The sequence below is a fragment of the Panulirus ornatus genome, chromosome 52, assembly GCF_036320965.1.
Source record: "Panulirus ornatus isolate Po-2019 chromosome 52, ASM3632096v1, whole genome shotgun sequence".
Lineage (NCBI taxonomy): Eukaryota > Metazoa > Arthropoda > Malacostraca > Decapoda > Palinuridae > Panulirus > Panulirus ornatus.
The window spans coordinates 6,912,205-6,928,164 of NC_092275.1; the positions used below are offsets into that span (position 1 = coordinate 6,912,205).

At 41.9% G+C, this 15,960-nt stretch overlaps 1 protein-coding gene across 2 annotated transcripts in view; it reads left to right on the forward strand.

Moving 5' to 3' along the window:
* Positions 1 to 15,960, forward strand: part of LOC139765018 (uncharacterized) — a 160,766-nt gene that overhangs the window by 57,587 nt on the left and 87,219 nt on the right. For both annotated transcript variants that reach the window (XM_071692092.1, XM_071692091.1), the window contains exons 8-9: positions 3,878 to 4,487; positions 12,991 to 14,243. In XM_071692092.1, the coding sequence (XP_071548193.1) occupies positions 3,878 to 4,487; positions 12,991 to 14,243 (1,863 nt within the window). The remainder of the gene's footprint in view (positions 1 to 3,877; positions 4,488 to 12,990; positions 14,244 to 15,960) is intronic.

Sequence of the window (15,960 nt, forward strand, 5' to 3'; positions counted from 1 at the left end):
CCCAACCTACCCCCATACACATGTATATACATACATCCACACACTCAAATATACATACCTACACAGCTCTCCATGGTTTACCCCAGATGCTTCACATGCCTTGATTCAATCCACTGACAGCACATCAACCCCGGTATACCACATCGCTCCAATTCACTCTATTCCTTGCCCTCCTTTCACCCTCCTGCATGTTCAGGCCCCGATCACACAAAATCTTTTTCACTCCATCTTTCCACCTCCAATTTGGTCTCCCTCTTCTCCTCGTTCCCTCCACCTCCGACACATATATCCTCTTGGTCAATCTTTCCTCACTCATTCTCTCCATGTGCCCAGACCATTTCGAAACACCCTCTTCTGCTCTCTCAACCATGCTCTTTTTATTTCCACACATCTCTCTTACCCTTACGTTACTTACTCGATCAAACCACCTCACACCACACATTGTCCTCAAACATCTCATTTCCAGCACATCCATCCTCCTGCGCACAACTCTATCCATAGCCCACGCCTCGCAACCATACAACATTGTTGGAACCACTATTCCTTCAAACATACCCATTTTTGCTTTCCGAGATAATGTTCTCGACTTCCTCACATTCTTCAAGGCTCCCAGAATTTTCGCCCCCTCCCCCACCCTATGATCCACTTCCGCTTCCATGGTTCCATCCGCTGCCAGATCCACTCCCAGATATCTAAAACACTTCACTTCCTCCAGTTTTTCTCCATTCAAACTCACCTCCCAGTTGACTTGACCCTCAACCCTACTGTACCTGATAACCTTGCTTTTATTCACATTTACTCTTAACTTTCTTCTTTCACACACTTTACCAAACTCAGTCACCAGCTTCTGTAGTTTCTCACATGAATCAGCCACCAGCGCTGTATCATCAGCGAACAGCAACTGACTCACTTCCCAAGCTCTCTCATCCCCAACAGACCTCATACTTGCCCCTCTTTCCAAAACTCTTGCATTCACCTCCCTAACAACCCCATCCATAAACAAATTAAACAACCATGGAGAGATCACACACCCCTGCCACAAACCTACATTCACTGAGAACCAATCACTTTCCTCTCTTCCTACACATACACATGCCTTACATCCTCGATAAAAACTTTTCACTGCTTCTAACAACTTGCCTCCCACACCATATATTCTTAATACCTTCCACAGAGCATCTCTATCAACTCTATCATATGCCTTCTCCAGATCCATAAATGCTACATACAAATCCATTTGCTTTTCTAAGTATTTCTCACATACATTCTTCAAAGCAAACACCTGATCCACACATCCTCTACCACTTCTGAAACCACACTGCTCTTCCCCAATCTGATGCTCTGTACATGCCTTCACCCTCTCAATCAATACCCTCCCATATAATTTACCAGGAATACTCAACAAACTTATACCTCTGTAATTTGAGCACTCACTCTTATCCCCTTTGCCTTTGTACAATGGCACTATGCACGCATTCCGCCATTCCTCAGGCACCTCACCATGAGTCATACATACATTAAATAACCTTACCAACCAGTCAACAATACAGTCACCCCCTTTTTTAATAAATTCCACTGCAATACCATCCAAACCCGCTGCCTTGCCGGCTTTCATCTTTCGCAAAGCTTTTACTACCTCTTCTCTGTTTACCAAATCATTTTCCCTAACCCTCTCACTTTGCACACCACCTCGACCAAAACACCCTATATCTGCCACTCTATCATCAAACACATTCAACAAACCTTCAAAATACTCACTCCATCTCCTTCTCACATCACCACTACTTGTTATCACCTCCCCATTTGCGCCCTTCACTGAAGTTCCCATTTGCTCCCTAGTCTTACGCACTTATTTACCTCCTTCCAGAACATCTTTTTATTCTCCCTAAAATTTAATGATACTCTCTCACCCCAACTCTCATTTGCCCTTTTTTTCACCTCTTGCACCTTTCTCTTGACCTCCTGTCTCTTTCTTTTATACGTCTCCCACTCAATTGCATTTTTTCCCTGCAAAAATCATCCAAATGCCTCTCTCTTCTCTTTCACTAATACTCTTACTTCTTCATCCCACCACTCACTACCCTTTCTAATCAACCCACCTCCCACTCTTCTCATGCCACAAGCATCTTTTGTGCAATCCATCACTGATTCCCTAAATACATCCCATTCCTCCCCCACTCCCCTTACTTCCATTGTTCTCACCTTTTTCCATTCTGTACTCAGTCTCTCCTGGTACTTCCTGACACAAGTCTCCTTCCCAAGCTCACTTACTCTCACCACCCTCTTCACCCTAACATTCACCCTTAACAGGCCACCGGCAGAGGGCATCTCTAATTGCTAATTGTTCTTGCCTTCTACTTCTGTCTACTGTTTCAACCATTTTGCTAAAAGGCAAAGCTAGCACATAGTGTTCACTACAGGAAAATCTAGTTATGAAGAATGAGCTTGTTTGAGTTAAGTTTTGTCAAGTGTTATGTATGACATGAAGAGATTGTATGTTTGTGGACGGAATGCCAGTAGTTCACGTGTGAATGAGGCAGAAAGAAATCTCATCTAACTTGGTCAGAGGAGTGCAACTTGACAACCACTAAAGTGCTGGCTCGCTATGCAGCCAATGCAGAGTAGAGGCATTAAACTTAACTAGATTTCATTTACCCCATTTATTTATCCTGTACTAGTTTATTGAGAAAGCTGTGTGAATATGAGATGCAGATTGATGGAGAGAAGGAGCAGATTTAAAGGATGTGGAGCAATCCAGTGTTGAGTCCACAGCATATGAGCATATTTGGTAATGTATAGAAGGAAGGAATTTGTTGGGAAAAGGAGAAAAAAAATGTAAGAGACAGGACAAAACCTTGTGGGACACTACTGTTAATGGAGAAAGGGGAAGAGGTTGATCCATCAATAACCATGGAGATAGATTAGCCATTATCAACATAGGGCTTCATCAGTTTTTTCATGTTGCTTCTGTCATAAATTGTTTTGCAACTAACATACACCAATGTCACATGTGATTAAGCATTAGAGTGAGTAAGCACCTGGAAAATACTTGGGCAACACCCAAACAACAGTTTGATGCCTTCCATAACCGCAAGCAACATTTTATTGAGCGCTGATAGGACTTGATAGTGGATCGAATATTGGATGAATTATGACAACCTATGGAGTTTTATTTTCCAGTATATAAGTTTACTGTATAGTTTACTATGTATGTTTCAAAAAGCTCAAAATCATCAGTTATAGTTACATACTAGTAGATGCACATTGTAGATTAATGTATCAGTAGGTGATTGTATAGAAGTTGAACTGTTGTAGGTTTCACTGAGCATCAGTTTCCTTGTAAGTGCCTGGTTTTAGGGTCACATGTTTTAGGAATGCTTGATTTGAGAAGTGTGACTACTGGGTATTTATAGTTGTATATGTATATGTAATTTTCTTTGTATTCATGTGGTACCTAGAACAAAATTTTTGAATATTACATTGGCTGGGATAATGAATCATCATACATATGCAGAACCCTTTTAACTGTTGTTCTTTAAGATCCTGTGCAATTCTTAGCTTTTTATCAATCTGAACTTGCATAATTAGACAGTGAAATTGCAGGTATCACAGCATGTCATTCATTTAAACCCACTTGAATTTCTTGCTTTACCTTCCGTGTTGAACAGGCTCTCCAGTGTGCAATGTTAGATCATGATGAGATGGTAATTTTCTCTTATTTGATTAACTTTGTTAAACACATATATATTCTGGGCTATTTATCATTGAAAGTATATGGATTCTGGGATTCATTGAAGAAATTATTCTTTTAAGATAATGTTGAAAAGGCTTCATGTGAAAAGAAGTAAAGATGTTGTTCTACTTTCTTGACACTCAGGCACACCACAATCAACTCCATCAAAAAGTAATGGATCGTATCAGGCAGGCCAGAACTGTATGCAAGAAACTCCCATGGCACCAACAAGGCCCTTATCTACACCTGTGCCACCACCTACAACAACTTCAACATCAACAATGGTGCCTCAGCAACTCCCTCCACCTTTTCTACCTCTCTTTCGTCCTCCATCATCATCTACCACTGAAACATCATGTACACTTTCTTCTCAAACAATTTCAAGTGCCTCACTTCATCCAGCCTCTCCCAATGCATTTCATGGTTCAATCTCACCAGAGCATACATCCCCAGATCATATTCAACTGATCCAGCAACCATCAATTTCTGCTTCACTGCACTCACCTTCTTGTGATATATCTACATCTATTTCTAATTTAACTTCTAAAGTACCACCTAAGAAAAAACAAAAGAAGATGCAGAGTAATGGTCCAGTAGTTGTGGGCAGTCGAGTAACGAGGAGTGCTACAAAAATGTCTCGGTTAGCTTCTTCTAAAGGCATCACTCCAAGCACCTCTGAAGATGTTGCCCATGATGCCACTTCAGTTGGAGATATAAAAACTCCATCTAAAGAGGAAACTCGGTCTCCTTTCAGGTATGGAATGCTCTATGTTGTTAGTTCTGTTCATGCAAAATAAGAAATTTAGGGTTGTAATGAAGAATCCTTAGGGATAGAGGAGAAAGAATAAGACCCATGTACGCTCGGCATTTTGAAGACTACTAAAGGGGATGGGAGTGGGCGGTCTCAAAATACTCTCCTCCTGTGCTTTTATTATCCGGAAGTATAAACAGAATAAGGAGCTGAAAAAAGGATTTTTTTTTCATGAAGTCTTTGTCATCTGGTCCTGATCCTAGCTTACTAAGGCAGGACATGGGAAACAGATTAGTTTGTTAGGATTTCTGATATGTGCATGGATTGTGGTAGGGTGCTTGAGGATTGATGAAATGCCTGTATAGTGCCATTGTATAAAGGCAAAGAGGACATAGATGAATGTTTAAATTGAATTACATAGGTATAAGTTTGTAATACACCGAAACCACAGCTCCCTTTCCACATCCACATATACATATCAACCTATACACATAAACATACACATACATGGACATATACAGAAATACACACGTACATATTCATGCTTGCTTTCATCCATTCCTGGCGCTACCCCGCCCTACAGGAAACAGCATTGCTACCCCCTGTTAATGTATATATATGTGTATGTGAGTGGATGGGTGGTTCTTCATCTGTTTCCTGGCCCAACTCGCTGATGCGGGAAGTGGCGATCGAGTATAAAAGAAAAAAGTTTGAATGTACTTGGTAAATTGTATGGGAAAGTGGTGATTGAGAGTATGGTGGCTTGCACAGAGCATCAGACTAGGGAGGAAGTTTGGTTTCAGAAGTGGTAGAAGATGTGTAGGTCAGGTGTGTGAAGACTTGAGGGAGAAATACTAAGAGAAACAAAACGATTTGCTGGTGGCATTGATGGATCTGGAGAAAGCATATGATAGGGTCGAAAGGGATGCTTTTTGAATGATGTTATGAGTATACGGTGTGGGAGGAAAGCTTTTAGAAGTGGCAGGAATCTTTCAAGAGAGTAAGATGTGTGTGCAGGTAGGTAGAGGAGGATCAGTGGTTCTAGGTGGAGGTAGGTCTTTACCAGGGATATGTGATGTCACCATGGCTGTTCAGGCTGCTTATGCATTGGGTGGTGAGGGAAATGAATGTGAGATTTTTGGAGAGGAGGGTAGGTCTATAGTTTGATAGGGGTGGGTTGGTTTGGGAGGTGTTAGTTATTTTTGTTGATGACATGATGCTGATGGCAGATTTAAATGAGAAATTGCAGAAATTGGTTTCTGAGTTTGGGAGTGTGTGTGAAAGGAGAAAATTAAGATTAAATGTGGATGGAAATGAGGTTCTTGAGATTAGCACTAGAGAGAGAGACAAGTTTCTTGGAATATGAGTTTGAATAGAGAAAATGCGGAGAAAGTGAAGTGTTTAAGATACCTGTGAGTGGACTTGGCAGCTCATTGTCCCCTATATACTACATTACTGAAGTTCACTCTGTCCTGTGCATGCCTCTCGCCCTCCTGCATGTTTACTTCTCAGGTACTCAAAATGTTTTTTACTATTCTTCCATTTCCAGTTTGCTTTTTCCCTTTTCCTTGTCTCCTGTTATGCAGCTTTTCTTTTTTTTTCCTGGCACTGCCTCGTTGAAGCAGGAAGAGGCGACAAGACTGAAAAATTGAATTTGCAGAGGTTTTCAGAAAAGAAAAGAGAATGTTGGGGAGAAGAAAGTGGTGAGAGTAAGTGAGCTTGGAAAGGAGACTTGTGTGAGGAAGTACCAGGAGAGATTGAGTGTAGAATGGCAAAAGGTGAGAGCAAGTGACGTATGGGGAGTGAGGGAGGAATGGGACGTGGTTAGGGAAGCAGTGATGGCTTGTGCAAAAGATGCATGTGGCATGAGAAAGGTGGGAGGTGGGCGAATTAGAAAGGGTAGAGAGTGGTGGGATGAAGAAATAAGATTGTTAGTGAAAGAGAAGAGTGGAGTGTTTGGATGATTTTTTCAGGGAAGTAGTGCAAATGACTGGAAGATGTATAAAAGAAAGTAGAAGGAGATCAAGAGAAAGGTGCAAGAGGTGAAAAAGAGGCAAATGAGAGTTTGGGTGAGAGTATCATTAAATTTTAGGAAGAATAAAAAGATTTTTGTAAGGAGATACCTAATGAGCATAAGACATGAGAACAAATGAGAGCATCGGTGAAGGGGGCAGATGGGCAAGTAATAACAAGTAGTGATGAAGTGAGAAGGAGATGGAGTGAGTATTCTGAAGGTTTGTTGAATGTGTTTGAGAGTGGCAGATATAGGGTGCTTAGGTTGGGATGTTGTGTGAAGTGAGAGGGTCAGGGAGATTGGTTTGGTAAACAGAGAAGAGGTAGTGAAAGCATTATGGAAGATGAAATCCATCAAGTGAGTGTTTGAATGATATTGCAGTGGAATTTATTAAAAAAGGGGTGACTGTGTTGTTGATTGGTTGGTAAGGAGGGATATTCAGTGTATGTATGGATCATGGTGAAGTGCCTGAAGATTGTCAGAATGCATGCATAGTGCCGTTATACAAAGTCAAAGGGGATAAAGATGAGTGTTCAAATTACAGGGGCATAGGTTTGTTGAGTTTTCCTGGGAAATTATATGGGAGGGTATTGATTGAAAGGGTAAAGGCACGTACAGAGCATCAGACTGGGGAAGAGGAGTGTGGTTTCAGAAGTGGTAGAGGATGTGTGGATCAGATGTTTGCTTTAAGGAATGTATGTGAGAAATACGTAGAAAAACAGATGGATTTGTATGTAGCATTTATGGATCTGGAGAAGGCGTATGATAGGGTTGATAGAGATCATATGTGGAAGGTTTTAAGAGCATATGGTGTGGGAGGTAAGTTGCTAGAAGCAGTGAAAAGTTTTTACCAAGGATGTAAGGCATGTGTAGGAGTAGGAAGAGAGGAGAGTGATTGGTTCCCAGTGAATGTTAGTTTGCGGTAGGGGTGCATGATGTCTCCATGGTTGTTTAATTTGTTTATGGATGGGGTTGTTAGGGAGGTGAATGCAAGAGTTTTGGAGAGAGGGGCAAGTATGCAGTCTGTTGTGGATGAGAAGGCTTGGGAAGTGAGTCAGTTGTTATTCGCTGATGATTGAGTCCTGGCAGCTGATTCGGGTGAGAAACTGCAGAGGTGGGTGACTGAGTTTGATAAAGTGTGTGAAACATGAAAGTTGAGAGTAAATGTGAATAAGAGCAATATTTTTTTTTTATTTGCTTTGTCGCTGTCTCCCGCGTTTTCGAGGTAGCGCAAGGAAACAGACAAAAGAAATGGCCCAACCCACCCCCATACACATGTATATACATACACGACCACACACGCAAATATACATACCCATACATCTCAATGTACACATATATATATATACACACACAGACACATACATATATACACATGCACACAATTCACACTGTCTGCCTTTATTCACTCCCATCGCCACCTCGCCACTCATGGAATAACATCCCCTCTCCCCTCATGTGTGCGAGGTAGCGCTAGGAAAGGACAACAAAGGCCTCATTCGTTCACACTCAGTCTCTAGCTGTCATGCAATAATGCCCGAAACCACAGCTCCCTTTCCACATCCAGGCCCCACAGAACTTTGCATGGTTTACCCCAGACACTTCAGTTGCCTTGATTCAATCCATTGACAGCACGTCGACCCCGGTATACCACATCGATCCAATTCACTCTATTCCTTGCCCGCCTTTCACCCTCCTGCATGTTCAGGCCCCGATCACTCAAAATCTTTTTCACTCCATCTTTCCACCTCCAATTTGGTCTCCCACTTCTCCTTGTTCCCTCCACCTCCGACACATATATCCTCTTTGTCAATCTTTCCTCACTCATTCTCTCCATGTGCCCAAACCATTTCAAAACACCCTCTTCTGCTCTCTCAACCATGCTCTTTTTATTTCCACACATCTCTCTTACCCTTACATTACTTACTCGATCAAACCACCTCACACCACATATTGTCATCAAACGTCCCATTTCCAGCACATCCACCCTCCTGCGCACAACTCTATCCATAGCCCACGCCTCGCAACCATACAACATTGTTGGAACCACTATTCCTTCAAACATAGCCATTTTTGCTTTCGGAGATAATGTTCTCGACTTCCACACATTCTTCAAGGCTCCCAGGATTTTCGCCCCCTCCCCCACCCTATGATTCACTTCCGCTTCCATGGTTCCATCCGCTGCCCGATCCACTCCCAGATATCTAAAACACTTTACTTCCTCCAGTTTTTCTCCATTCAAACTTACCTCCCAATTGACTTGACCCTCAACCCTACTGTACCTAATAACCTTGCTCTTATTCACATTTACTCTTAACTTTCGTCTTTCACACACTTTACCAAACTCAGTCACCAGCTTCTGCAGTTTCTCACATGAATCAGCCACCAGTGCTGTATCATCAGCGAACAACAACTGATTCACTTCCCAAGCTCTCTCATCCCCAACAGACTTCATACTTGCCCCTCTTTCCAAAACAAGAGCAATGTTGTTATGTATTATGTTCAGTAGGACTGAGAGATATCTGGGAGTGGACGTAGCAGCAGATGGAACCATGGAAGGGGAAGTGAGTCACAGGGTGGGAGAGGAGGCGAAGGTTCTGGGAGCATTGAAGAATGTGTGGAAGGTGAGAACATTATCTTGGAGAGCAAAAATGGGTATGTTTGAAGGAATAGTGGTTCCAACAATATTATGTGGTCGGAAGGCATGGGCTGTAGATAGGGTTGTACGAAGGAGTGTGGATGTGTTGGAAATGAAATGTTTAAGGACAGTATGTGGTGTGAGGTGGCCTGATCGAGTAAGTAATGAAAGGGTAAGAGGGATGTGTGGTAATAAAAAGAGTGTGGTTGAGAGAGCAGAAGAGGGTGTGCTGAAATGGTTTGAACACAGGGAGGGAATTAGTGAGAAAAGATTGATAGAGAGGATATATGTGTCAGAGGTGGAGGGAGGAAGAAGTGGGAGACCAAATTGGAAGTGGAAGGATGGAGCGAAAAAGATTTTGAGCAATTGTGGCCTGAACATGCGGTAGGGTGAAAGGCGTGCAAGGAATAGAGTGAATTGGAACGATGTGGTATACCGGGGTCAACTTGCTGTCAGTGGATTGAACCAAGGCATGTGAAGCATTTGGGCCAGACTATGGAAAGTTATGTGGAGCCTGGATGTGGAAAGGGAGCTGTGGTTTCGGTGCATTATACATGACAGCTAGAGACTGAGTGTGAGCAAATGTGGCCTTTGTTGTCTTTTCCTAGCGCTACCTCGTGCATGTTTGGGGGGAGGGGGTTGTCATTTCATGTGTGGTGGGGTGGCGACAGGAATGAATAAAGGCAGCAAGTATGAATTATGTACATGTGTATATATGTTTATGTCTGTGTATGTGTATATGTATATATTTATTTATTTATTTATTTTGCTTTGTTGCTGTCTCCCGCGTTAGTGAGGTAGCGCAAGGAAACAGACGAATGAATGGCCCAACCTACCCACATACACATGTGTATACATACACATCCACACACGCAAATATACATACCTATGCATCTCAACGGATACATATATATACACACACACAGACATGTACATGATTCATACTAGCTGCCTTTATTCATTCCCATCGCCATCCCGCCACACATGAAATAAAAACACCCTCCCCCCGCAAATGCGCGAGGTAGCGCTAGGAAAAGACACAAAGGCCACATTCGTTCACACTCAGTCTCTAGCTGTCATGTATAATGCACCAAAACCACAGCTCCCTTTCCACATCCAGGCCCCACAAAACTTTCCATGGTTTACCCCAGACGCTTCACATGCCCTGGTTCAATTCATTGATAGCACGTCGACCCTGGTATACCACATTGTTCCAGTTCACTCTATTCCTTGCACGCCTTTCATCCTCCTGCATGTTCAGGCCTCGATCACTCAAAATCTTTTTCACTCCATCTTTCCACCTCCAGTTTGGTCTCCCACTTATCCTCTTTCCCTCCCCCTCTGACACATATATCCTCTTTGTCAATCTTTCCTCACTCATTCTATCCATGTGACCAAGCCATTTTAAAACACCCTCTTCTGCTGTCTCAACCACACTCTTTTTACCTTCACACATCTCTCTTACCCTTTCATTACATAATCAAACCACCTCACACAACATATTTTCCTCAAACATCTCATTTCCAGCACATCCACCCTCCTCCGCACAACTCTATCTATAGCCCACACCTTGCAACCATATAACATTGTAGGAACCGCTATTCCTTTAAACATACCCATTTTTGCTTTCCAAGATAATGTTCTCAACTTCAACACATTTTTCAACGCTCCCAGAACTTTCGCCCCCTCCCCCACCCTATGACTCACTTCCGCTTCCATGGTTCCATCTGCTGCCAAATCCACTCCCAGATATCTAAAACACATCACTTCCTCCAGTTTTTCTCCAATCAAACTTACCTCCAAATTGACTTCTCCCTCAACCCTGCTGTTCCTGATAACCTTGCTCTTATTCACATTTATTCTCAGCTTTCTTCTTTCACACACTTTACCAAACTCAGTCACCAGCTTCTGCAGTTTCTCACATGAATCAGCCACCAGCGCTGTATCATCAGCAAACAACAGCTGACTCACTTCCCAAGCTCTCTCATCCACGACAGAATGCATACTTGCCCCTCTTTCCAAAACTCTTATATTCACCTCCCTAACAACCCCATCCATAAACAAATTAAACAACCATGGAGACATCACACACCCCTGCCGCAAACCGAGATTCACTGAGAACCAATCACTTTCCTCTCTTCCTACATGTACACATGCCTTACATCCTCGATAAAAACTTTTCACTGCTTCTAACAACTTGCCTCCCACACCATATATTCTTAACACCTTCCACAGAGTATCTCTATCAACTCTTATCATATGCATTCTCTAGATCCATAAATGCTACATATAAATTCATTTGCTTTTCTAAGTATTTCTCACATTCTTCAAAGCAAACACCTGATCCACACATCCTCTACCACTTCTGAAACCACACTGCTCTTCCCCAATCTGATGCTCTGTACATGCCTTCACCTTCTCAATCAATACCCTCCCATATGATTTCCCAGGAATACTCAACAAAATTTTACCTCTGTAATTTGAGGTCTCACTTTTATATATTCATTAACGCCCACATACGCACAAATACATACTTATACGTATCCACATATACATACACATATGCAGACATTACATAGATATGCATGTACATATTCATGCTTGACTTCATCCACTCCTGTTGCTACCCTGCCCCTCAGGAAAACAGCATCACTATCCCATGGTTCAGTGAGGTAGTGCCAGCAATGCAGACAAAAAGCCCACATTCATTGACACTCAGTCTCTAGCTGTTATGTGTAACGCACCGAAACCACCGCTCCCTATCCACGTCCAGGCCTCGCAGACCTTTCTATGGTTTACCCCAGATGCTTCACATGCCCTGGTTCAGTCCATTGACAGCACGTTGATCCCAGTATACCGCATCGTTCCAACTTACTCTATTCCTTGCACACCTCTCTCCCTCCTGTATGTTCAGGCCCTGATTGTTCAAAATCTTTTTCACTCCATCCTTCCACCTCCAATTAGGTTTCCTGCTTCTCCTTGTTCCCTCCACCTCTGACACATATATCCTCTTTGTTTATCTGTCCTTACTCATTCCATGTGTCCAAACCATTTCAGCATACCTTCATCTGCTCTCTCAGCCATACTCTTTTTATTTCCACACATCTCTCTTACCCTTACATTGCTTACTCGATCAAATCACCTCACACCACTTACTGTTGTCAAAGATTGCCAACAAATCAACCCTCCTCCATACAACCCTATCTATGACCCATCCTATATTTTTTATACTTTATGACTGTTTCCTGTATTAACAGTACCATCTGCTCCAGCTGCCTTGCTACATATATACACCAAATGGCCTTGATTTTGGGCATTCGCTTACAGTGCTCCGTATAGGTGGTTTTTGTTAAAATAGAAGGATGAAAGATGTAAGTGTTAGTGACAGATCACTATGTGTGCAGATTGAATGGGTATGTTTGGTGAACGAGTATGAGTCTTGATTCGCTGCATTACAGTTAACAGAGGAAGGATGTATGGCTTGTTTTATATGTGGGTGTTCATTTTGCTGTTGAAGTTTAGTGTTTTACTCATTAGTGATTTAAGTTTTTATACACCTGCTCAACCCTGTATATATGTAAGTGGGATCCTCTTGAAAAGAAAAAAGTAAATCAGGGGCTTTAGTAGATAGGCAGATGAGTGTTTGCTAGAGAACTACTCAGTAAATTGATAACTTTGCTTTTATGTTGTTATTAATGCTAAAGCTTGTATATTGTTGCCATAAGGACATGTTGTCATGTTCATTCATAATTTTTTTCAGATTTTTATATTTTGAGCCTTTTCTCATGAGATTCTGTTGTTGTGAATTATACATAACTATTTTAGAGGAAAAATACTATGTTTGATATTTGCAGCTTGCAGAATTCTGACATCTGTCCATCCAAAAGCTTGTGTGGCTCTCCAGTTACAAAGTGTATTCAAGATTCTGCAGCTTCTGAAACGGATTCCCATCTTAGTAATGTTTTAACACCTAGTGATTCCGTGTCAAAAGCTTTAAAGTCAAAAAGAAAAAAGACAAAAAATTCTAGATCTGATAAGAAAGTTTTAAAGGAGGATGAAAGAAGCTTAGGTGAACAGTTACTTCAAGAATTTGCCAACTTTCAGTCTTCTCGACCTGATAAAGTAAGTGAAAGTGAAAGCAGTGGAGATTCAGAGAAGATAGAGTCATTAGAACTTGACAAAAGGTTTAGTGAAAGTGAAAGGGGAAGAGAAGTTCAAACTCCTGTTTCAGAAAGTGAGTCATATGCTAGTGGTGCTGTTGCTAGTAGCCCTCAAGCTGTAGCATTTTCTGAGACTACTGGTGAGGAACATTCTTCTCTGCTTACTAGTCATAAGGCAACTACAGTTTGTGATGATATTCAGACTGAAGAAGCAGCTGCATCTGCAGTGTCTAGTCCCAAAAGTTTAACTAGTCCAAATAAGGAAACTGATCTTTCTAAAAATCTGGTAACGAAACACTCACACAGTGAATCAGAGGAAGTCCAGAGATTTGTGTCAGTGACAGAACCTTTGGCTAATAAACAATATGATAAAGATGTACAAATGACTGGACCTACTGAAAATTATGAGAATGGTATAGATGTTTTAACCATAATGCCAGGAAGCACCATTCCAGTGAGGAGTACCACAATCCCTGGTATTGCCTCTTCAGTGGTGCTTTGTAATGCTGATCCTACTCAGGGACAGGAGGAGTGTACTTTAACTGAACTTACTCCTGTCATCCCTCATGCAGTTCCCCATTTTGAAGGATCATTTTCTGTTGAGCAGGAGACGGGGATACTTTATCCGATACTATCACAAAATTGTACAACTTTGTCACAGAGCACAATTTCTGGGATTCATAATGTGGTGCCTGCTTCAGTCTCAACATCTTTGGCCTCTTTTCCTGCATCAGGGAAACACGTAACTTTGGATGCTTCTACAGGACCTTTACCTGTTACTGCTGTTGGTGGCGTATGTAAATTTGGACAAATATCTCAAGTAACGCAGTTAATGCAGCCCCAGGATGCAGCAGGATATGGTGAAAATCCCACAATTTTGTTACCTCCATTTGTGAACAATGGGTTGAATCAAGGAAGTGTTATCAACTTATCTGGTGGAATTAAAGGTATGTACTTATAAAACACACTTTGAGATGATTTTAGAGAAGTTCTGATCTCATTTAGGCTGTATCATATCTGTTTAACAATATGTATGTTTTGGGTAGCATGTTTTTTATAATTTTGATATGTCCAGCTGATAAGATGTATTTTGGATAAAACTGACTCATGGGTAATTCAGAGTTCAGAAAATCTTTTTTTTCATATGGCAATAACACTGTTACCTCCTTTGCTTCATCAGCACTCACTCTCCGTCACCACCCTCATTTCATTGCCACCCATGCTCCATCAGCTTTTCTTTCATCTGTAACTGTTTGGTTTTTGTGCTGTAACTCTAGTTTCCATTGAGTATGTGTTCTGAAATTGTTGGCCAGTTATGCTGTCACCATCCTCTCTCCATCCTAGCCATTTTTTATCACCATGCTCGCTCCATCACTTCCCTTCCTCTATCACTCTCACTTCATCACTTTTGTTCCATCACTACCCTCATTTCTTCCCTATCCTGCTGTTGTATCATAATCCATCAGGCAAAGTTTTATGTTTTATGATTCTTCATAACCCTAGGGATAGGGGAGAAAGAATACTTCTCACGTATTCTTGTGTTGTAGAAGGTGACTATAGGGGGCAGGAGTGGGGGGCTGGAAACCGTCCCCTCCTTGTATTTCAATTTCTAAAAGGGGAAATAGAGGAAGGAGTCTAGCGGGGAGTGCTCATCCTCCTCAGAGGCTCAAATTAGGGTGACTGAATGTGTGTGGGCATAACCAAGATGAAAAGAAAGGAGAGATAGGTAGTATGTTTGAGGAAAGAAACCTGGATGTTTTGGCTCTTGAGTGAAATGAAGCTCAAGGGTAAAGGGGAAGAGTGGTTTGGGAAAGTGTTGGGAGTAAAGTCGGGTTGATGAGAGGAGAACTAAGGAAGGAGTAGCACTACTCCTGAAGTAGGAGTTGTGGGAGTATGTGATAGGGTGTAAGAAAATAAATTCCAGATTAATGGGGGTAAAACTGAAAGTGGATAGAGAGAGATAGGTGATTATTAGTGCTTATGCATCTGGTTGTGAGAAGAAAGATCATGAAAGGCAAATGTTTTGGGAGCAGCTGAGTGAGTGTGTCAGCAGCTTCGTTGCATGCGACTGGGTTTTAGTGATGGGTGATTTAAGTATGAAGGTGAGTAATGTGGCAGTTGAGGGTATAATTGGTGTACATGGGGTATTCAGTGTTATGAATGGAGATGGTGAAGAGCTTTTGTGTGCTGAAAAAGACTGGTGATTGAAAGTACCTGGTTTAAGAAGAGATGTGTCTAATTATACGTATGTGAGCAAGAGAGATGGTCAAAGGGCACAGTTGGATTACGTGTTAATTGATATGCATGTAAAAGAGAAACTTTTTGGATGTTAGTGTGCTGAGAGGGGCAGCTGGAGGGTTGTCTGATCATCATCTTGTGCGGGCGAAGGTGAAGATTTTTGGAGGTTTCAAAAAAGAGGAGAGAATGTCGGAGAGAAAAGAATGGTGAGAGTAAGTGAGCTTGGGAAGGAGACATGTGTGAGGAAGTATCAGGAGAGATTGAGTGTAGAATGACAAAAGGTGAAAGCAAATGATGGGAGTGGGTGAGGAATGGGATGTGTTTAGGGACGAAGTGATAGCATGTGCAAAAGATGCATTTGGTATGAGAAAGGTGGGGATGGGCAGATTAGAAAGGGTAGTGAGTGGTGGGGTGAAGTAAAGTTGT